Below are 24240 nucleotides of genomic sequence, written 5' to 3'. Positions count from 1 at the left end.
GGATATATGGCCCTAAAATAACCTTATTCTGCATGTGGTCCAAGAGGTGCATACGGTAATTGTTTTGTTTTATATTGTGTATAATGGTGTTGATGCACCTTTATATGGACAGCGTGATAGGTTTTTAGCGATTTATTTGATTTCAGCACACTTCTGTTGTGCTAACGTGTTTGGGCCTGTTTGTTGGCAGACATTAGCTTGAGAGACTTTAAAAGACTGAGAGATGTATGTTTCAAACCCTTTATGACCTTTATTTTCTTGAAGTTTTCACGGTGTCTACTGAAGAGAGAGAGAGGGAAATAAAATAAATCTTTATGGACATCTGAATGTTGCATGGTCATTATTTCATTGGACTGGTGCAGTTACATGTGGGCCACAGCAGAAGACCACACCAGGTTCCACTCCTATATTTAATAAAGTGGCCACTGAATGTAAAGAACTGAAAGAGTTTTGACTGAAAACACTCGACAATTCTTCGTCATTTCCACTTGAAACACGTTGTCTTATCCACTGACGTCCTCCAGCAGATTGTTGTACCATAAATCACATGAACACCATCATCTAGTGTGCAATGCCTCAAATAACCCCCAATATCATAATTCCTTTTCTAATTACTGCCAAGGCTAAAATGTTCATATAAGTTTTTTTGATTAGTCTGTCTAGCATCATTTACTTCTTTGTTGAAAAATAGAATGAACTTACTTTGAAGTTTGTCAAGTAATTTTGATCGTGAAACTGTCCCTTTTCCTTCCCACTCTGCCTTTGCCCTTAGGTCATCTGTATGACTGCACATGAGATACCTGTAGTATTAGAAATTATCTATAAGCAACCATATATGGAATCATAACTGGTAAAACAAAAGAATGCCACAAAAAATTGAAGCAACATTGAATTCTGCTAATGGAGTAAGATTCTCGTGTATCAGCAGCATTGTACAAGTACTGATAATGTAATTGATCTAGAAGCAGGTATCACATTTTTAACCTGACCCTAGCAGACATAAATACCACAGGAATGGATTTTTACAAAATCAGGTTGTGTACTTACCTACCAGTCCAGCAGGGATTCCCAATCTATTCTACCCTCAGCAATATTTTGAATACTTGTGTGTGTGTGTTTTTTTTAAAACAGAAAAGTGTGGGTGGGAGAGATCAATCTGGTTATCTGTTTGTTCAAATATCAAATTCATAAGTACTGACAAATATCAGAACATCTAATTTTAAGAGAAAAAGCAGAAAACTAAATGGGTCTTCCCTCAAGCAATGAGATGGAAAACTCTACAAATGAGCAAAAAGAGATATCAAAATTAGTGTTTTCTTTCTTTGGGGCTCTAATAAAGGGTCTTTGCTTAAATGTTAACTATTTCTCTTTCCAGTAATGTTGCCTGACCTGCTGCGTATTCCCAGTATCTTGATCTAATGCTAAATGCATATTTTATTTTTGCCATTAATGTAGCAAAAGGAAACACAAAAAAAATATTTAGGTGGCTTCAAATTATCAGCTCAAATGGTAGGTCGTATCTCAAATAGGAGATAGTTATCCTAATGACATGATGTCATGACAACATTTTCCCTCAATGACAGAAAAAAACAAGAGCTAGAGATTGGTTAAGAAGTAGAGGGTGGGGGTGGAGAGAGTGGTGCACATGCATCTATTTACATCAACAGTACTGAGGTAAACATGGCTGAGAGTTTCAAGCTCAGGAGTGAATATCACCCATAGATTGTCCTGATCCAACCATGTTGTTGAGCTACAGCAAAGAAAGCTCATCAAAGCTTCTACTTACTTCGTCAGAAAGCTTAAAACATTAGGTGTGTTCCCTTTGACTTCCACCAATTTTTATCAATCACAGAAAGCAACTTACATCACAACTTGGCATGACAGCTGCTCTGCCTGTGACTGCAAACATCTGCAGAGCTGTGGACACAGCTCTTTAAATGTAATATCAAGGTAGAGTAAATAGAAAAAGATCTACTTCATTTAGCAATCAAAAGGCTGGGATATAGATTAGAATGAATCAGTTAATCAGGCGCCATGGTGGGATAGCAGTTAGCGTAATGCTATTACAGCTTGGGCCATTCAGAATTCAAGTTCTCTGTACATCCTCCCCATAAAATGAGTGGGGTTTCTCTAGGTCCTCAGGTTTCTTCCGAGAGTCCAAAGGCATACCAGGTAAGTTAACTGGTCATTGTAAATTGTCCTGTGTTTAGGTTAGGGTTAATCAGATTTATTGGGTGTTGCTGGGGCAGCATCGCTCTAAGGGCCAGAAAGGCTGTAATGCTAAATAAATAAAGTCTGCCTTTTATGGGCTCTGTTTAGATAACTTATTGTCTCAGTAAAGCAGCCAACATAATCAAAAACACCATCCACCCCAGATGTTCTCTCTTCTCCCTCTCCCATCAGAAAGATATAAAAGCCTTTAAACATGTACCAGCAGGCTCAAGGGCACTGTCTACCTATTATAAAACTATTGAACACTTTCTTATTAGGGTAAGATGAAGCTTGGCTTTACAATAGACCTAATTATGATCTTGCACCTTATTGTCTCTGTAACCATAACACTATTTTGCATTGTTTTGCTTTCCCTTATTCTACCTCAATGCATTGTTGTAATTAACTCATCTGTATCAACAGTAAGCAAGACAAAACAGTAGCGGAGTAGCTGACAGGCGGGAGGCAGCAGGTGGGGAAAAAAGGGGGCCTCTTCTGGTTGGCTGTCGGTGACTAGTGGTATTCCTCAGGGGTCAGTAATGGGACTGCTGCTTTTCATTGTTTGTCAGTGATTTAGATAATTGAATTGATGGCTTTGTGGCAAAGTTTGTGGATGAAGCAAAGCTAAGTAGAGGGGTAAATAGTCTTGAGGAAGCAATGCAATTGCATCAGGATTTAGACAAATTGGAAGAATGGGCAAAGAAGTGGCAGATGGAATGCAGTCTCGGGAAATGTGTGATAATGCACTTTGGTAAAAGGAATAACAGTGCGGACTGTTATCTAAATGGGGAGAAGGTTCAAGCATCAGAGGTGCAGAGGGACTTAGGAGTCCTCGTACAAGACTTCCAGAAGGTTAATTTACAGATTGAGTCTGTGGTAAAGGCGGCAAATGCAAAGTTAGCATTTATTTCAAGAGGAAAAGAATATAAAAGCAAAGAGATAATGCTGAGCCTTTTTAAGACATTAGTCAAGCTCTACTTCGAGTATTGTCAACAATTTTGGGTCCCATATCTCAGAAAGGATGTGTTGTAATTGGAGAGCATCCAGAGGAGGTTCACGAGGATGATTCCACGAATGGAAGGGTTAACGTATCAGCAGCGTTTGGCAGCCTTGGGCCTGTACTCACTGGAATTTAGAAGATTACATGGGGATCTCATTGAAACCTACCAAATGTTGGAAGGACTAGATAGGGCAGACATGGAGAAAATGTTTCCTGTGGTGGGGCTATCCAGAACTAGAGGGCACAGCCTCAAAACAGAACAGAAATAAAAAGTACTTTTTTTTTTAACCAGAGAATAGTAAATCTGCAGAATGTTCTGTCACAAACTGCGGTGGAGGCCATACATATATTTAAGGCAGAAGTTGACTGTTTCCTGATCAGTCAGGGCATCAGAGGATATGGTGAGAAGGCATGTGTATGGGGCTCAGTGGGATCCAGGGTCAGCAATGATGGAATGGCAGCGCAGACTCGATAAACCGAATGGCCTAATTTTGCTCCTTTGTTTTATGGTCTTATAGACAAGTTTTTCACTACATTTTGGTACACGTGACAATAATTTGACTGGTTTGCAGCCCGGCAGTTATGCAAGAACTATTTTTAGACATTATGATACACCTTAAAGACATCTAGTTATCCTTTGTCTTTTGACCAGAATCTCAAATTTCGCAGCTTAATCCTAGAAAATGAATGAGAGAAGGTGGTTAACTGTTACAGTTAAAAGGTAGATTGTATTATAAATCTTCAATTATTTATCTAAGTACTTCTGAAATGTGATGAGGGTTTCTGTCCATCCACCCCCCCCCCCCCCAAAGGTAGTGAGCTCCAGAACCTCTGGCCAAAAAAATATTTCCTCATTGCTTCTCTAATACATCAACTCATTGATTCAAATCTACAACTCTGCCATTTGATTGCTTAATGAAATAAATCTCTATTTACCCTACATTGGATCCTACGTTTTTACATTTTTGACTAACTTGTCATGTGAAATCTTGTCAAAATCATTAATATACATTCTCAAAATTTCAATCAATTTAGTCATACACAAATGCATATTGGCTATGTCCAATTAAAAGCAACCTTGATGTTTCAGCTTCACCATGTGAAGATCGGAGAGTTACAAAGATTTGACAGCCTACTGTTATTTACATTAAAATTAACGAAAATGGGTAAGAATCTAAGGGTAGGAGTAAAAACATGACAGGGCTTCACTCTGGGGTGAGACTACCCAATGTATCCAAAAACACACAACTCACAGTTGTGCAGGAAACTTACAACATTTGCACATGAAGATTCTCAGTTCAACTCTCCTACATACCCACTAAGAATGTGTATTCGCTCTGTGTTGTACTTCAAAGGAGTCAGTTCACAACGCAGAACCTGAAGGGCTTCTAAAACCTTGCCATCTTCCAGATATTCCAAGTATTTCTGCTGTAACAGTAAGAACTTCATTTTCTGGAAGAAAACAGACACGTGAAAAAATAAAGATCAGATATTTCACATTTTACCACTTGTAAATTCAAATTAGTCAATTGTGATTCCTTAGCCATACAGGAGAAAGTAATATGGTCCATTCAAGTCTATGTTGGCCATCAGTTTACCTAATAACCTGTTCCTTCATATGCGTATGAACAACTTCCAGTTTCTCCTACCTACTTATAATGGAGGGCAATTTACAGAAGCCAACTAACCTAAAAGTCAGCATGTTTATGATTTGGGAGGTAATTAAAGTTCCCTGGAGAAATCCAGACAGTCACAAGAAAAACTTAACATTCCATTCAGAAAGTACCCGGTATCAGATTTGGAACCACAATGCCAGACTGTGAGACAACTGCACCATATGGAGCACCACTGTGCCACCAAAAGCTAAATTCTAAGGATGAAATCTACTCTTGTGACATCACTCTTTGCATGCAGGTTTTTAAAAATACTTTTTTTTTTGAAGGTAAAGTATTGTAATAACAGGAACATTCAACTATTTTAACTCAGTGGTTCATTTTTATCATAACTTAATGTCACTCCATCAAAATTCTGACAATGTATCACCATCAAATCAAAAACACATTATACCATTAGTCAAAATATATATAATTCGGTCACAAGACCATAAGACACAGAAGCAGAATTAGGCCACTCGGTCCATTGAGTCCATCATGGCTGATTACCCTTCTTGACCCCAAGTCTTCTTTCTGTAACCTGATGCCCTGACTAACGAAGGTCCTATCAAACTCTGCTTTAAATATAATCAATGACTTGGGTTCCTTGGGTTCCACAAGCCATCCATGGCAATAAATTTCACAGATTCACCATTCTCTGGTGAAAGAAATTCCTTCTCAACTCTGTTCAAAATGGACACCCCCCTATTCTGAGGCTGCGCCCTCTGGCCCTAGACTCACCTACTATAGGAAACATCTTCTCCATATCTACTCTGTCTAGGCCTTTCAATATTTGATAAGCTTCAATGAGATTCACCCTAATTCTTCTGAACCTCATAAAGTACAGGCCCAGAGCCATCAAATGGCCCTCATACATTAACCCTTTCAATCCTGGAATCAATCTTGTGAAGCCCCTCTGAACCCTCTCCAATGTCAACACATCTTTTCTTAGATAAGATACCCAAAGATGCTCACAATACTCCGTATGGTCTGACCAATACCTTATATCGACTCACCATTACATCCTTACTGTTATATTCCAGTCTTCTTGAAATTAATGTAATGGCCTATTTGCCTTCCTCACCACCGACACAACCTGCAAGTTAACCTTTAGGAAATCCTGCATGATGACTCCCAAGTCCCTCTGCGCTTCTGATTTTTGAATTTTCTCCTCGTTTAGAAAATAATCCACATCTTTATTCTTTTTACTAATGTACATGACCTATATTATATTCCATCTGCCACTTCTTTGCCCATTCTCCCATCTAAATCCTTTTGCAGACCCCGTTTCTTCAACACTACCTGCCCCTTCACATCTCTTTGTATCATCTGCAAACTTGGCCACAAGGCCATCAATTCTATCATCCAAATCATTGACATATTATGTGAAAAGCGGTCCGAACATTGACCCCTGCGTAACACTACTAATTACCAGCAGTCAACCAGAAAAGGCCCCCCTTTCCCCCACTCTTTGCCTCCGGCCAGTCAGCCAACCTTCTACCCATGCTAGTATCTTTCCTGTAATAGCATGGGCTCTTGCTTTGTTAAGCAGTCTCATGTACAGCACCTTATCAAAGACCTTCTGAATATTTAAGTACACCCTATCCTCGTTATATGCGTCTTCAGACAATGTGGATTCACAGTTGTGCGAGGAACCTATTTCTACCAACGTCTCCTTATATGCATCCAAAACTCAGTTATGCAAGGAGCACTGCTTTCCCACCAATACAAGTCACATGCGTGAGCCTAACAATCTCACTTCTGCTAGTCTCGCATTGGTTTTGGCAAGGTGTGGATGTGCGATCTTGCACTCTTAAACTTTTGTTGGTTTTACCTATGGTGCAGTGATTTTGTGCTTGAAATATTTAACTATGCCTCCTAAGCGTCCGATGTCATGACCTGAGCCATCAGCCGAGCGGCAGAAAACCACTTTAACACTTGAAAAAAAGTTGGAAATTATAAACAGCGCAGCATCAGCTGAAGGTAACACAACTCTGGGGCGCAACTACCGGGAACAGAATCTTGCTTTTAAAGTACTTTTGTTGCTTGACAATGCGCCAGCCCATCCTAAACATTTGGACAGCGTTCATCCTAACATAACAGTGCGTTTCCTGCCGCCTAACACAACACCGCTGATTCAGCCACTCGACCAAGATGTGATCCACATTCAAGGCTTTTTTTTTTCCAGCCAACTATCTCTCAGATGCTGTAAGCAACAGACAATTTTGAAAATCCCGGGAGTTTACCAATGGTGAGTGGATGGTGGAAGTTGGAACCCTTCGTACAAATGCTGATGGACATGGACTCAAGTTTAGAACGGAGTCAGCATTTCAGGCGTTCCCGGCCATCACCATTCTTCCCTAAAAGCATATTTATGCTGAAAAACAATATGCTGCCAAGCAAACAACCCTCATCACTTTATTCAAACCGGTGTCATCTTCTGCTGCCAGCAGTTCTAAGTGTTCTGTGAATCTTCCTTCACCCCTTGCTGTGCTTGGTATGATCCCAACATCACAACAACCACTCATCTCCTGGAGTAAACACACCTGCCACTGTTGGTGAGTACTGTACACCCTAGTATGTTAATTTTCTATGATTTATTATATTGAATATTACCTTAAATTGACAAAATATAATATAAATGTTGCCTTGTGGTGCTGCTTTTGTGTCGCATTGCTATGAAAATGTGAATAAATTACTGATAATACATATTTAGGAAGCCCCCTGGAACGCATCCCTGTTTTCTCTATTTAAATAATTATTCATATTATGCGTCGATTGCAAGGAACATATCCCCCGCATATAACAAGGACAGGGTAATATCCACTGGCTCTTTGTCTATCCTGCCTGACATTTCTTCAAACAATTCCAACAGACTGTCCGGCAAGATTTCCCATTAAGGAAATCTACTGACTTTGGCTTATTTTATTCTGCACCTCCAAGAACCCTAAAACCTTCTAATAAGACTCCAACTTCCAAAGCACTGAAATTAGGATACCTGGTCTTTAACTTTTTTTCTGCCTCTCTTCCCTTCTTAAAGTGTGGAGTGACATTTGCAATTTTACAGACCTCTGGAACCACTCCAGAATCTAGTGATTCTTCTAAGATCATTATTAATGCCTCCACAATCCCTTCAACTACCTCTTTTAGAACCTGGGATGTAGTCTATATAACTTACCTACTTTCAGACATTTCAGCTTCCCAAGCACCCTCTCCTTAGTAATACAACTACACTCACTTCTGCCCCATTATTCTAGAATTTCTGGCATACTGCTAGTGAAGACTGACACACAATACGTATTCAAGTTCTTCTGCCATTTCTTTGTCCCCCATCACAACCTCTCCAGTGTCATTTCCAGTGGTCAAATATTCACTCACCTCTTTTACTCTTCTTACTGCATATATGAAAAAAATGGTATCCTCTGATATTCTTGGCTAGCTTACCTTCATATTTAATTTTTACTCTCATGATTTTTTTTTACTCGCCTTATGTGCTTTTTAAGTTTCCCAATTCTCTAATTCCCCACTAATTTTTCCATATATGTATATGCTTTCTTTTACTTTTACTCTGCTTTGAAAATGTATTCAGCCCCCCACAACTAATTACACATTTTACTGCCTTATTTTCTAAACTTAAAATACATTGAAGTAGGATTTATTGAGCTAATTTACAAAACATTGCGCATGATATCAAAAGAAAAATTTCAAACCCTGTCAACAATTAAAAATTAAACCTCAAAATTGTGAGGTTGAAAATATTTATCCCTTTGTAATTACTACACTAACTTTCCTCAGGTGGGATATGTCATTACCTTAACAATCTATCCAAATTATTGATGTAGGAAACTGGAAGATCAACTGTCTTCAATTAATCAATAAATACCCCCTCTCTAAGGCAAGGCACTACATGCTATCTCTGACTTCCCTTGTCAGTCAGTTGTCTTATCCTCCCTTTAGAATACTTCCATCTCTGTGACATCACTATCCTGTGTTTTCTGAATTGCCCCCAGAAACTTGAGCCATTACTCTTTTATCTTCATTCCTGCTAGTAACTCCTTCCAATCAATGTTGGACAGCTGCTCTCTCATGCCTCTACTGTAATATTGATACATCTGACTTTATCTGTATCCCAAAGGTTCTTTTACATTAAGCCCCCTAATCAAATCTGGTTCATTACACAACACCCAATCAAGAAATGCCTTTCCATTAGTGGGCTCAACCACAGGCTGTTCTAAAAAGCTATCTCATACGCATTCTACAAATCACCTCTTTTGGGATCCAGCACCAACCTGATTTTCCCATCTACTTCATACTGAAATCCCCCATGACTATTGTAACATTGCCATTATTACATGCCAATTCTAGTTCCCACTGAAATTTATACCTCACATCTTGGCTACTATTTGGGGGCCCTATGTATAACTCCAATTTCTTAACTCTACCCACATCTTTTTACATCTTCTGATCCTATGTCACCTCTTTCTATGGATTTAATTTAATTCTTTTTAAACTAACAAAGCCACTACAGCCTGTCTTTTTGTTATAATGTGCATCCTTGGATGTTAAGCTCTGAACTATGATCTTCTTTCAGCCACATCTCAGTGATGCCCACAATGTCATACCTGCCTATCTCTAACTGCACTATGAAGTCACCTACCTTATTTAATATACTGCGTGCATTCAAATATAAAACCTTCATCACCTTATTCAATTTTGCCATGTTGCACTTCACCTCAGCACACCGTCTGTAATTTTGCCATATCATCTGCCTCTCTATCCTCAGTCTCACTGAGGCAGATGACTTCAATACCAACTACCCCATTCTCAGCCCATTCACTCCAGCTCCCATCCCCTGCCAATTTAGCTTATTCCCTTTCCAGCCCTATAACACGCCCACCAAACTATTGGTGCCCTTCAGGTACAGGTGTAACCCATCCTTTTTTGTACAGGTCGTATCTTCTCCAGAAGAGATCCCAATGATCCAGAGATCTTAAAACCCAGCTCCATGCACCACTTCCTCAATCTGTGTTGTACAGTATTCCATTAATGGATAATGGCAACCATCATTATGTCAACAATGTAAAAGAACTTGATGCTTGGTAGAGCTCCTACCTTTAGGATATAGATATATTACCATCACGTAGATGATAGTGACTCAGAAGCTTAATCAGAATCCAGAAATACAAGAACAAGTTCCAGTGAGAGTTCATGATTAAAAACAAATGGAAAGACGGGCAAGTTGTGTAGAGAAAGAGTAAGAGTTGACATTTGTGACTTACTGGCCTTCTTCAAAGCTGTGAGAAATTTAGAAATAGGCATGTTTATACTGTACTTGCAGAGAAATGAGAAGTTTCAAGCAATAGCTGAGTTCTGTATTTCAGTTCCAGGTTTCCTTTTCTCTCCTGTCTCAATTTATACATCATCCAGACCATTAAGCTGCCATTAACAAGCCTTCACTTCCCAGTCTACACAATGTCATCCATCTTCTCTTGGTCCAAACACTGTTCCAGACATCTCCTATTTTCTCACCTCCTGTAACTGACCTTCTGCATTAAAATGGACGAGGTAACAAAGACTGAAGAAGACAGAATGGTCTTTGTTGTAAACACGTGAAATTCCGGAGATGCTGGAAATCTAAAGCAACAAAATGTTGGAGGAACTCAGCAAGTCAGCTGGCATCTATGGATATGAATAAACAGCTCAAGTTTCGGGTGGAGACCCTTCTTCAGGTCTGGAAAGGAAGACGGATAGACGCCAGAGTAAATAGGCTAGAGCAGGGGTGGGCAAACTTTTTGACTTGAGGGCCACAAAGGGTTCTAAAATTTGACAGGGGGGGCCGGACCAGGAGCAGATGGACGGAGTGTTTTGGTAATACACCTCATAAGAGAAAATAAAATATCATGGGATATGTAGAAAGCATGAGCTTTAATTTCAATTGAAAATGAACAAATGCATTACAACAAAATATCTGTCTTTGAAGTCCCATGGTATTTAGCTATTTATTGAAATGACTTTTAAAATACTGAAAATTAAATTAATAAAGTACAGCTTTTTTAATAGTAACAGTTATTATTTTAAAGCACTGAAAATTCTGTTATCCTTCAAGATATTATCATCATCACTCTCCTCCTGACTGTCTTTTATTTCAAAAACGGTAGGAGATGCAGGTCTACTTGTCCTGCTCCTTCTTATTCAATTGTCCCCTGTGCCAAAACTCAACGACGACCCGCACAATGACAGAACAGTGAAAGCGCGCTAGTATGCGGAGCTCTGTGCTCACAAATCCCTGCAGGCTATCTCTCTGAGCCAGAACGCTGGCTAATTGTGAGCCGGTTCGGATGTGCCAGGAAATGGGTCGCCACAAGGTCACAAAGTAAAGCGCAAATGTGGAGTAATACGCTGCACCTCAACAAAGGTCAATGTATATAGAGTGCGTCATCTATTGGGAAAACGCCAGAATTGCGGGGAAAAAACGTTAACAAGGTTTATTAATATAATTTCATCAATTTCTGCGGGCCGGATTAAAAAGCTTAACCGGCCGCATATGGCCCGTGGGCCGTAGTTTGCCCATGCCTGGGCTAGAGGGAGGAGGGTAACTAGGTGATAGGTGAAACCAGGTGATTAGGAAAGATAAAGGGTTAGAGAGTAAGTTATCTAATAGGAGAGTGAACTGTAGGAGAAAGGGAAGGGCAGGCTGAGGGAGGTGCTAGGTAGGTGAGAAGAGGCAAGAGGCCAGTGAGGAATAGAAGAGAGGGGGCAGGGATTTTTTTTCAAACTAGGAGAAATCAATATTCCTATCATCAGGTTGGAGACTACTCAGATGGAATATAAGGTGGCGCTCCGCCGCCTTGACACAAGAGGCTGACATGGACCGAAGTTGGAACAGTTAAGGGAATTGGAATTAAGAAGTTTGGCCTCCAGGAATTTCCTCTTTTGGCAGATACAGCGGAGGAGCTCAACAAAGTGGTCCTTCAATTTACAATGGGCCTCAACAATGGGTGGCATGGTAGCTTAGTGGTTAGCACAGTACTTTATAGTACCTGGGTTCAATTCCTTCTGCTGCCTGTAAGGAGGTTATATGTTCTGCCCGTGACTGTGTGGGAAGAAAGATGTCCGAAGACATAATGGCTGGTAGGGTAATTGGTCAGTAAATTGTCCTGTGATTACACTGGGGTTAAATCAGAGGTTTGGTGGGTGACATGGCCTGAGGAGACCAGAGGGACCTATTCCGCACTGTATGGAGAGGCCCAGTAGCATAGTAGTTAGCAAAATGCTTTACAGTACCAGTGGCCCGGCTTCAATTTCCACCTCTGCCTGTACAGTTTATACCTTCTCCCTGTGACTGCGTGGGTTTCCTCCAGGTGCTCAGTTTCTTTTCATGGGTAGGTTAATAGGACATTGAAAATTGATCCATTATTATGCTAGGATTAAATTTGGGAGTTTATTGGGCGCAGAACAAAGGGCTGTAAAGGCTTATTGTATGTTGTATCTCAATAAATAAATATTTATTTATTTTTATTTATAATTTTAAAATAAAATAAATTTTATTTAGGCTGCACTGGGAGCACTGGACTCAACAGATGACCTCAGCAGATTCACAGTGAAATGTTGTGTCTCCTCAAAGGACTATTTGGGGCCCTGAATGGAACTGATGGAAGAGGTGAACGGATGGGTACAGCACTTCGGCTACTTGCAGGGAGAAGTGCCAGGAGGAAGATTAGTGAGAAGGGACGAATGGACAAGGCAATCATGGAGGGAGTGATCCCTGAAGAAAGCAGAGAGAGTGGGTGGAGGTAAAAGTATGGTTGGTAGTAGGATCCCTTTGGAGATGGCGGATGTTGCAGAGGATGATGTGTTGGAGGCACAGGCTCACAGGGTGGTAGGTAAGCACAGTTGTTCAGGAAATGGAGGAGATGTGAGTGAGGGCAGCATGCATGGTGGAAGAAGGGTAACACTGTTCTTTGAAAACATCCTGGAAAGAAAAGCTGCACCCTGGAAACTATTGTTGCAGAGACAAAGGAACTGAGAAAATGGAATAGCAACAGGATAGGAACAGGTATAGTTAAGCACTGTCTATGGAATTTTGTTAGGCATCTCACAAGGTTTTTCCATGGTCTGCATGCTCAGAAGCTTAAGGTGAGCTGGTGAATTTGGATCCGCAATTGGCTTGGTGTTAGGAGGCAGAAGGTAATGGAAAAAGGATTCTTTTCTGATTATAAGGTAAGGTTATGGCGACCCAGGAGTGAGGAGGTCAGTGAACAGTGGTGTTTCTACCACCAGCGATGGGGCACAAAAGCCCACCATTGTCGCCTGCCCTGCAAGAGCCAGGGCCAGCTGCCGCTAATGACTATGGCAGCTGGCCACCAGGACAGTCTCTTGTACGTCTGGGACAAACAGTCGGGACACCGCTTCTTGGTTGACACCCGAGCAGAGATCAGTGTCTTGCCCCCAACGGGGTACGACACCCGCAACAGGAAGCCAGGACCCACCCAGAGGGCCGCAAACGGCAGCACGATATGGACCGCACAGTGCAGCTGCAGTTCGGCGCCAGCCGGTTCATGTGGGACTTCACACTGGCCGCCGGGGCCCAACCACTCCTGGGGGTGGACTTCTTGCGAGCTCACAGCCTGCTGGTCGACTTGCAAGGGAAAAGACTGGTACATGCCGAGACTTTCCAGATGTTCTCCCAGGGTGAAGCCAAGTTGCCGGCCCCACACCTGGACTCCATCATGCTGTCAGACAACAAACTCACCAGAATCCTGGCGGACTTTCCATCGATCCTGGCACCGCAGTTCATGGCAGCCATGCCCAGACACGGGGTACAGCACCACATTCTGACCCAGGGACCACCCCTCCATGCCCGCGCACGAAGGCTCCCCCCAGAAAAGCTCCACCTGGCGAAGGAGGAGTTCAAGAGGATGGAAGAATTGGGGATCGTATGGAGGTCCAACAGCCCATGGGCCTCCCCCCTGCACTTGGTGCCCAAAGCAGCTGGAGGTTGGAGACCATGCGGCGACTACCACAGACTGAACGAGGCTACCACTCCAGACAACTACCCCGTGCCGCACATACAGGACTTTGCAGCAAACCTGCACAGGGAAAGAATCTTTTCTAAAGTAGACCTCATCTGGGGATACCATCAAATCCCATTGATGAACCCTGAAGACATCCCCAAAACAACACTCATCACCCCGTTCAGCCTGTTCGAGTTCCTCCGAATGCCGTTCGGCCTGAAGACGTTCCAGAGGCTAATGGACGCAGTGGAACGTGACCTGGACCTTGTGACGACATTCTTATAGACAGCAGTTGTCGTCAGGAGCATCTGTCCCACCTCCGCCAGCTCTACTCCCGCCTAAGTGATTCCGGCCTCACGATCAACCCGGCCAAATGCCAGTTCGGTCTCCATACCATCTACTTCCTGGGCCACAGGATTACCAAAGATGGGGCAACACCTCTGCCCGCCAAGGTAGACGTGATCCGCCACTTTGCGCAGCCCAACACGGTCAAAGGCACGCAGGAGTTCGTTGGTATGGTGAACTTCTACCACCGTTTCCTCCCCTCAGCAGCCCGTATCATGCGCCCTTAATACACCCTGATGTCAGGTAAAAGCGAGGACATTACTTGGGATGAGGAGGTCACGGCTGCTTTCGTTAAAGCCAAGGAAGCCTTGGCAGATGCCGCAATGCTGGTGCACCCCAGAACAGACGTTCCAACTGCCCTCGCGGTGGACGCATCCGACACAGCAGTCGGTGGGGTGCTGGAGCATCTCATCGAGGGGCACTGGCAACCCCTGGCATTCTTCAGCAAGCACCTCCGACCACCCGAACTCAAGTACAGTGCTTTCGACCGGGAGCTGTTGGCACTGTATCTGGCAATCCGGCATTTCAGGTACTTCTTAGAAGGCAGGCCGTTCACCACGTTCACGGACCACAAACCGTTGATCTTCTCGTTCATGAAGGTGTCTGATCCCTGGTCGACTCACCAGCAGCGACATCTGTCCTACATATCCGAGTACACGACGGACATCCAGCATGTCTCGGGAAAGGACAACCTCGTGGCAGACGCACTCTCCAGACTAGCTGTCCAGGCCCTGACCCTGGGGGTGGACTATGCAGCACTGGCGCAGGCGCAGCAGACAGACGACAAGATGCCCAGCTACAGGATCACAGTCTCGGGTTTGCAGCTGCAGGACTTCTCGTAGGCCCAGGTGATAGGACCCTTCTGTGCGACGTGGCTACCAGCCAACCTCACCCCATCGTCCCAGCAGCCTGGAGGCAGTGAATTTTCGACTCCATACACGGTTTGGCGCACCCATCTATCAGGACAACCATCCGGCTGGTCTCCAGCAAATTCGTGTGGCACGGACTTTGCAAGCAGGTCAGTGAATGGGCCAGAACGTGTGCGCAGTGCCAAACAGCCAAGGTGCAGCGGCACACTAAAGCCCTGCCGCAGCAGTTCGAACCCACCCACTGGAGGTTCGACCACATTCATGTGTATATCATGGGCCCCCTACCAGTGTCCCGAGGAGCGCGGTACCTCCTAACTATGGTAGACCGGTTCATGAGGTGGCCAGAGGCAGTCCCGCTCACCGACGCATCTGCCGATTCCTGCGCTCGAGCACTGATTGCAACCTGGGTAGCATGCTTCAGGGTACCGGCCCACATTACCTTCGACAGAGGCGCCCAGTTCACCTCCAGCCTGTGGTCGGCTGTGGCCAGCCTGTTGGGAATGCAGCTAGACCACACAACTGCCTACCACCAACAGTGGAACGGACTGGTAGAACGCTTCCACCGTCACTTGAAGTCAGCTCTCATGGCCTGCCTGAGAAGACCTAACTGGGTGGACGAGCTTCCCTGGGTCCTACTTGGAATTCGTACAGCACCCAAAGAGGATCTGCATGCTTCGTCGGCCGAGTTGGTGTACAGCACGCCCCTGGCCGTCCCGGGAGAGTTCATACCAGCCCCAAGGGGGCAAGAGGAAGAACCCACAGCAGTCCTGGACAGGCATCGCAAAAGGCTCGGCAACCTGGCCCCCCGTACCAACTTCACAGCACGGACAGACCCTGACCCATGTACCCAAAGACCTGCAGAACTGTAAGTTTGTGTTTGTACGAAGGGGCGGACACCAGGCACCGCTACAGCGGCTGTACAAGGGGCCGTTCAAGGTGATCAACAACAATGGGTCCACGTACGTTCTGGACATTGGGGGCGGGAGAGAGGAAGTTTTCACGGTAGACCAACTCAAACCAGCCCACGTGGACTTGGCGCAGCTGGTCGAGGTTCAGGCACTGCGGCGCAGAGGCAGACCTCCCAAACAGAGGTAATCCAGACTGTGGACATTGGGGGGTGTATCGGCAGATCTGGGGGGGGGGGTTTATGTGGCCACCCACTTTCTGCGCAGGTGAACCAGCTCACAAATAGCCAGCACGCGGGGGGAGACTTTGGTAATGCACCTCTGATGTAATTTCTGCCCGGAGAAGGCAGGCACTAGGGATTAAATGCCAGCGCCGCGAAGTTTGAATAAACTAGTCTCCAAATGACTTATCAACTGTGTGTCGTTATTTCAGCGCTGTGTGTAGCACATCGCTACAAGGTAATACTAAAGCCAGCAGCTTTTTCCTATTTACTCTTTCAGGGCCATTTAATTTTATGTAGCTCAATTAATTTCCCCGTAACCTCGGGTTCCAGTTAGTTCAACTTTTCCTAATGGCTCCACTTTTCCAGTTTCTCTAACTGCATAAATCTATCTAGTCATACTGTCTGTAAATGTGATGACAAGAAACAGTACTCTCCATCTAGTGTCACATACAGTTCTTGCATGGAAGCCCTGCTCTTGTATTCTACACCTTCATAATGTTACATAGCATCAAAACAGGCCCTCTAGTCCAGCACATTCATGCCAATTATCAAGTACCCATCTACACTGATTCCATTTACTTAGCACTTATTCTGTAGCCAATGGTATTTCATGTGCTTGTCTATGTAATCCTTAAATGTCCTGACAGCATTCTCTCTTCCCTCACCCAAGCAGTGCATTCTGAATGAAAAAGTCCTTCCTAAGGTCCCCTCTGAGCGTCTTATCCTTTGCCCTAAATCTATGCTCTGCTTTTACATTCTTTATGGGGAGATGTTTCCTACCATTAACCCTATCAAGTCACTCAGACTTTCACATGCCTAAGTCAGAACCCCTTCAGTTTCCTTTTTGCTCAAGAAAAACAAACCCAGCCTATCCAGTCTCTCTTCGTAACTGAAATACTCCATCCCAAGAAACATCCTGATGACTCTGTATTCTCTTTGACAGAATTTGTCCTTCCTATTCTGTAGTGACCAGAACTGTATATAGTATCCTGACTACAGTGTACTCAATAACTTGCAAATGAAGCATTAACTGCAGACAGTCTCCTTGCCCAAGAGGGATTACAATGAAGGTTCACCAAGCTTGGCAGTTTTGTTATATGGGTAGAAACAGAATGCACTAGATCTGTATTCCCTTGAGTCATACAAGAGAGTAATATAGATAGAGCAGGAAAACAGATCCTTTGGCTCACCAAGTCTGCACTGACCATCAAGCATCTACTTTTACATCATACTAACACATTCCCTCCACTGCTGCAGAGATTCTACCACTCACCCAAACTCCAGGAACAATTTATAGCGGTTAATTAACCTACCAAAATGCACATTTTCAGAATGTAGGAGGAATCAGGAACTCCCAAAAGATAACCCATTTAGCCTTGGAGAAAATATGCAAACTCAGCACAAATGTCACTAGAGGTCAGGATTAATGGAGCTATGAGCTCTACCAACAAAATGAATGTGAGATTTCACTAACTTAAAACTACTAGGGAGCTTGAATGAATAGATGCAAAGAAAGAATTAAGTTAATATGCAAGTACTGTACCACCAGTTGAATGGAAAGTGCTGTGAGAAGTGGTTGATGGAGATGAATGAGAAATTTAGGGAATCACAGGGGAGTAGTCACTTTGAACAGCTGACCACCTGATTTCCTCCTCCATTGTCCTCTTAGAACTTTGCTCTTGTGGAATGTTTCCATATAACCACAGGAAATACAATGGCTATACACGTTCTTCCTTCTCTCACACCAAGCGGTCTCTCTGAGTGAAGTAACAAAGTAAATAACAAGAGGTATGACTAGTGCAAACAAGAAATAAACCATGAAGCCTGAAAGGAGGGAGAAATACTACAATTTTAATATTTAAAATAGAGGCTAGAAAGTTGAATTCAACATTGAAATCTATTATATGTCAAAGGATGAAGAGCTTTCTCTTGAGCTTCATGATCTCCTGGTCTACTGATCCAAGATGTAAGATTGAATTCCATTATGGCTGTTCAAAAATTTACAGTCATGAAATAAAACTGTACAGAAGACCCTAAGATAAAGGAGCAGAATTAGGCTCTTCATTGCCAATCCAATTTTCCTCTCAGCCCCAATCTCCTGCCTTCTCCCTGTATCCCTTCATTCCCTGGCCAATCAAGAATCTATCAATCTTTGCCTTAAATATACATAAAGACTTGGCCTCCACACCAAAGAATTCCACAGATCCACCACTCTCTGGCTAAAGGAATTCCTCATCTCCATTCTAAAGTGACGCCCCTGTATTCTGACGCCAGGTCATCTGGTCTTAGATTCCCCCACATCCACTCTATCAAGGCCTTTCACCATTCAATAGGTTTCAATGAGGACACCTCTCTTTCTTCTGAATTCTAGTGAATACCGGCCCACAGTCATCACATGCTCTTCCTATGACAAGCTATTCAATCCTGGAATAATTTTCATGAACCTCCTTTGAACACTCTCCAGTTTCAGCACATCCTTTCTTAAATGGCCCAAAAACCACACACAATACTCCAAGTGAGGCCTCACCAGTACTTTATATAAAAGTCTCTCTTAATAATATTTGCTTTACTTTTACTAATTTACTTTCGTATTCCAATTTAACTTCTTAATGACTTTTTAGTTGCCTTCAGCTGGTTTTTAAAAGCTTCACAATCTAACTTTCTGCTAACTTTGCTCTATTATATGCCCTCTCTTTGGCTTTTATTTCTCTTGTTAACCATGGATGTGTCATCTTGCCTTTAGAATACTTTTTCCTATTAGGGATGGATACATTCTGCGCCTTCTGAATTACTTGCAGAAATTCCAGCCACTGCTGCTCTGTCGTCATCCCTGCCAGTGTTCTTTCCAATCATTTCTGGTCAACTCCTCCCTCATGCCTCTGTAATTCCCTTCACTCCACTGTAATACTGATACAACTGATTTTAGCTTCTCCTTTTCAAATTTCAGGGTGAATTCAATCATATTATGATCACTTTCCCCCAAGGGTTCTTTTACCTTAAGCTCGCTAATCAATTCTAGTTCATTGCACAACATCCAAACCAGAATAGCTGATCTCCTGGTGGGCTCAATCACTAGCTGGTCTAAAAGGTCATCTCATAGGCACTCTAGAAATTCACCCTACTGGAATCCAGCACCAACCTGACTGCATATTGAAAACCACCATAACTATTATAACATTGCCTTTTTGACATGCATTTTCTATCTCCCATTGCAATTTATTCACCACTCACTACTGTTCAGTAGTTTGCATATAACTCCTATCAGTGTCTTTTAACACTTGCAGTTCCTTAGCTCTATCCACAATGATTCAACACCTTACAGCCCTATATCACCTCTTTCTAATGATTTGATTTTTTTACCAACAGGACCCCTCACCTGTTCTTTTGATATCCTTGGATATTAAGCCCCCAGCTATAACCTTCTTTCAGCCATGATTCAGTGATGCCCAAATCATACATTCCAATCTGCAACTGTGCTACAAGTTTATCTACCTCAGTCTGTATACTGCACGCATTCAAATTTTATACCTGCAGTCCTGTATTCACTCGTTTCAATTTTGTCCGTCTTTTACATTTCAACTTGACCCTGTTGACCGCAATTTTGCCCTATCAACAACCTTTCCTCACTCACTATACATTGCCTCTATAAACCAGCTACCTCGTCTTTAGCATTATCATCCTCCTTTCCTATATTTTTTGCGTTGAAGTATATGCAGCTCAGGACACTGGTTCCACCATATTCAATCTTTTGATTCCTAACTGTCTGAGGTCTTACCAACATCTGCCTCAACAACTTCTCCATTAACTGTACTGGAACTCAGGCTCCCATCTACCTGCAACTCAACTCCACCTTGCAGCATTAACAACTCTTCCCACTGGGATATTAGCCCCCTCCAGTTCAGCTGCTAACAGTCCCTTCTGTCCAGGTCCCAACTTCCCTGGAAGAGAGCCCAATGATCCAAAAATCTTATGCCCCTCCCTCCCACACCAACTCCTTAGTCACATATTAAACTGTATACTTTTCCTAGTTCTCATGTCACTAGCATGCATCATGGGTATCTATCCTGAGATCACAATCCTGAAGGTCCTGCCCTTTAACTTAGCACCTAACTCCCTATTCAGAATCTCGTCACTCGTCCTGCCTGTGTCATTGGTATGTACATGCAACTTCTGGATATTCACCCTCCCACTTAAAAATGCTGAGAAGACTCAATCAGAGATATCCTGGACCCTGGCACCTGGGAGGCAACATACCATCTGGGAATCTCATCCTGTCCGTTCCCCTAACTAATGAAACCCCCTTCACCACAGTGTGCCTCTTCTTGCCCCTTTCCTTTTGAATTGCAGAGCCAGACTCAGTGCTAGAAACCCGACCACTGTGACTTTTCCCTGTTAGGTCAACCACCCAACAGTATCCAAAGTGATATACCTGGTGCTGAGGGGGATGGCCACAAGGGTACTCTGCACTGGAAGGGGAACTCCTTTCCCCTTCCTGTGTCCTGGATCTTGGGTGTAATTACCTCTTTATATGTCCTATGCATCACCTTCTCAGCCTCCCAAACGATCCTGAGTTCATCCAATTCCAGTTCCAATGTCTTAACATGGATCAACTACTTCTCGCAATTGTAGTCGTCAGGGACACTGAAGATGTCCTGCCTTCTCACATCCCATATGAGGAACATTCAATTATCCTGCCTGGCATTTCTACTGTCCTAGCTGAGCAAATATAAATAAGGGAAAAAAATTTAAGCTTGAGCTTTTCATTTCTTTGATTTCTCTGACTGAAGCCTCAAAGAGCTAAAGCCTCAATATCATCAATCTGACCATGTCCATTCAAGAATACAGCTGCTGCGCCTGCCCTCACCAGCCTTTAATTTGCTCTTGCTAATTTATACTAAACACTGATTGGCCACTGTTCAAAGCTTGATTTCACTGTAGTAACCTGCTGTTCCCTTTTCTATTCAGGCAGTGGACCTGAGTGAAATCCTCCCCTCCCAAAATTTCCGATGTTCAGATATCGCTGGTCAAAGCTCATTTTCGCTGTAGCGATCCGCTGCTCCTTTTTCTACATGGAAGTGGACCCGATTGATATCCCTTCCTCTCAAAACTTTCGATGTCTGGATTAGTTGCTGGTCAAAGTTTTTTTTCCCTGTTGAGACCAACTGCCCCCTCTTGAGTGCAATGATAGCCATAAATGGTGCAACGGTAGCCAGGAATCTATCAGAAAAGTCCATCTGTCAACCTTACTCAGTCTGGCCAAAAAATGTGATAATCAACAATCTAGGTAATTGCCCCTCTGTTCAGGGCAAATGTGGATGTATAGTATTTACTGGTGTTGAGATAGAAAGTAGTATCAATAATAACACATCCCTTGAACAAATCAGTAAAGTCTAATCCTAGCTTGTCTAATAACCCTATATTATACAGTTAGACCCATCTGCAATTGGATAAATCTGGAATTTAGATTCAATTATTAATAACACAGTATGATCACCAAAATATAGGAAGGTTGTAGTGGTACTAGGAAGGATGCATTAGAGGCTCACTGGAACGTTGCCTGAAATGGAATGCTTTAGTTACACAGATTCGATAGGCTGGGGTTGTTCTCACTGGAGTACAAAAGGCTGAGGTGTGACCTTATAGAGGTTTATAAAATTATTAGAGACATAAATAGGATAGATAATCACAATCTTTTTTCCAAGGGTAAGAATCTAAAAGTACACAGGTTTAAGATAGGGGGAAAATACCCATGAGATCGAAGGGCAAGATTTTTCCCCCAAAAAGGATGGTACATATTGAACAAGCTGCCAGAAAAAGGTAGTAGACGCAGGTACAATCACAAATAAAAAGGTATTTGTATAGGTACATGGATAGGAAAAAACAGAGGCATTTGAGCTGCTTAGATAGACATCTTGGATGGAACGGATGAGTATAGCTGAAGAGTCTGTTCCTATATTATTTCTGACTCATTTCCTGAAACCACATTCAGTTCATATTTACCCAAGTGCAAAATGGAAAAGCTGCACTTTTTGTAGTTTATGAAGGGGCCACACTCAAGTTAAATGATCGTGTATTATAGTAGCTTACTGAAATTAGACTTCTCATGAAAAATTGCAATTTAGTATTCTTGTTAACAGAAAAGTTGATCAGCAAATACAAGCCCCATGCACATATTGAAAAAAAAAATTCAATGTAGGTCATTTGGTCACTTCTATTGCTCTGTCATTCAATAGGATAGTTAAGCCTAGAATCACTTTCTTGTATTAAATCTATTTTCCTTTATTCTCTGAAATATATTGTTCAGTGTCTTAATTTTACATAAGTAGTGAATGCCAAAGATTTATCGCTCTGTATGAAGATACTTCTTACCTCTATCTACAATGGCCAACCCTTTATTTTGAGACTATAATTCCTGGTTCTGGAATGCAAACATGCTATACATCTATACTATCAAGCTGCTAAAAAAAAATGCTGAAAGTAGTCGGCAGTTCAAGTAGCATCACAGCAGCTAAGGAATTTAAATTTAATAATTTCTCTCTACTGATGTGGCGACTCACTGTGCGCTTCCAGTACATTAAACCTTTGAGAGCAGATACCGTAAATTCCGGTGTATAAGCCGACCCCACCCCCCATTTTCAAGGTTAAAAAAGTGACATTTTCCTGTTATGTTTGTATAAGCTTTCCCCTTTTTGCAGAGGTTTTTGATTTAAGCAGAAAAGATCACAAGATCTCACATGCCGGTACTCAGCTTTGCCGGATCCAGAGCTGGAAATTTTGTGAATCAGTACCTGCTAAGAAAACAGGCCTACACATTGTAGAGCGTTATAAGAGAATTCTTAAAAAATAAATCAGGGAGGGAAATTTTGGATTAGGTTTCCAATGAAAAAGAATCCTCTGAAATGTAATCCCCGTGAAACCATTTAGCACCCATTGTAATCTCGTTAAAACATAGCACAGGGTGGTGGGATCAGCACGTGTACTCAGTGTTGAGCTTAGAACCACCATGTACAAAAGATTAAAATGAATACGATATGATGCTGGCTTCAAGCTGAAGGTTGTTGATTTTGCTAAAGGAATGAATAATTCTGCAGCTGCTAAGAGGTTTAGTGTAAACGAGAAACAAGTGAGAGTGGAGAAAGGCAGGGGACACGCTAAGGGAAACACCAAAGACACAAAATGTGCAAACAGCGGGAAAACATGCCAGTGGCCAGAACTGGAAGAAAAAAGTGAATCACCAGTGATTGGATACATTGTTATCAGAGAAATGATTCGAGTTCAGGCTTTGAAATGGGACAAAAAACACCATGAAGTCAGTGAAAATTTCAAAGCTACTCGAAGCTGGTGCACCTGATTTATGAATAGACGTGATCTTGTGTTGAGACAAAAAACAAAGATTGCTCAGAAAATTCCCACAGGGTGGTGTTGTTTACATTCAAGAACACTGCTGGATGGACAAAGCAGGTTGCTTGAAGTAGGTTAAGTGTTGTGGTGTCGACGTCCTGAAGGTTTCAGGAAGGAAAAGTGGCTACTTGTCAGGTGAGACAAACAAAAGCAGCATTAAAAGCTGAAAATATGGACATTGCAGTCATCCCCGGTGGTTTGATGTCCATGCTCCAGCCACTAGATGTGAGTTTAAACAAACCATTCACAGAATTCATGCGTCGACAGTGTAATGAATTTGACTCAAAAACAGCCAATAAATACAACCTGTCTTCCGTGTATTCGTTTAACCAAAGTTGGCACCCTCTGTATAAGCCAACCCCCTAATTTTAGGACCAAATTCTCAGCTTATGCACTGGAATTTACAGTATTTTGTTATCTAAAATAACAAAAAATACTGGAAATACTCTGCTGGCTACATTTGTGGCAGAGAAAATGAGCTAGCAAGTTCTGATAAAGGACAATTGCCTGAAATGTTAAGTGTCTTTCATACCATTATTGCTGTGTAACCTGAGTATTTCCAGTATATTCTGTTCTTATTTCAAGAGATTCTATATCTAGTCTGCTAAGTCTCCTGCAC

The 24240-nt window shown here is 42.6% G+C and overlaps 1 protein-coding gene across 7 annotated transcripts in view; it reads right to left on the bottom strand.

The window, feature by feature from the left end:
• The window catches only part of LOC132400957 (WD repeat-containing protein 26), a 143650-nt gene that overhangs the window by 93233 nt on the left and 26177 nt on the right, over nucleotides 1–24240 (bottom strand). For all 7 annotated transcript variants that reach the window (XR_009514439.1, XR_009514441.1, XR_009514440.1 and 4 more), the window contains exons 4-5: nucleotides 4527–4663; nucleotides 703–800 (exon numbers count right to left, since the gene is read on the bottom strand). Coding sequence is in view for 4 of the 7 variants with exons in the window: in XM_059982564.1 (XP_059838547.1) it covers nucleotides 703–800; nucleotides 4527–4663 (235 nt within the window). In the remaining 3 variants the exon portion in view is untranslated. The remainder of the gene's footprint in view (nucleotides 1–702; nucleotides 801–4526; nucleotides 4664–24240) is intronic.

This window comes from Hypanus sabinus, chromosome 10 (assembly GCF_030144855.1).
Source record: "Hypanus sabinus isolate sHypSab1 chromosome 10, sHypSab1.hap1, whole genome shotgun sequence".
Classification (NCBI taxonomy): domain Eukaryota; kingdom Metazoa; phylum Chordata; class Chondrichthyes; order Myliobatiformes; family Dasyatidae; genus Hypanus; species Hypanus sabinus.
The sequence above is the reverse complement of the archived record's forward strand: the minus strand, read 5'-3'. Positions and strand labels throughout refer to the sequence as shown.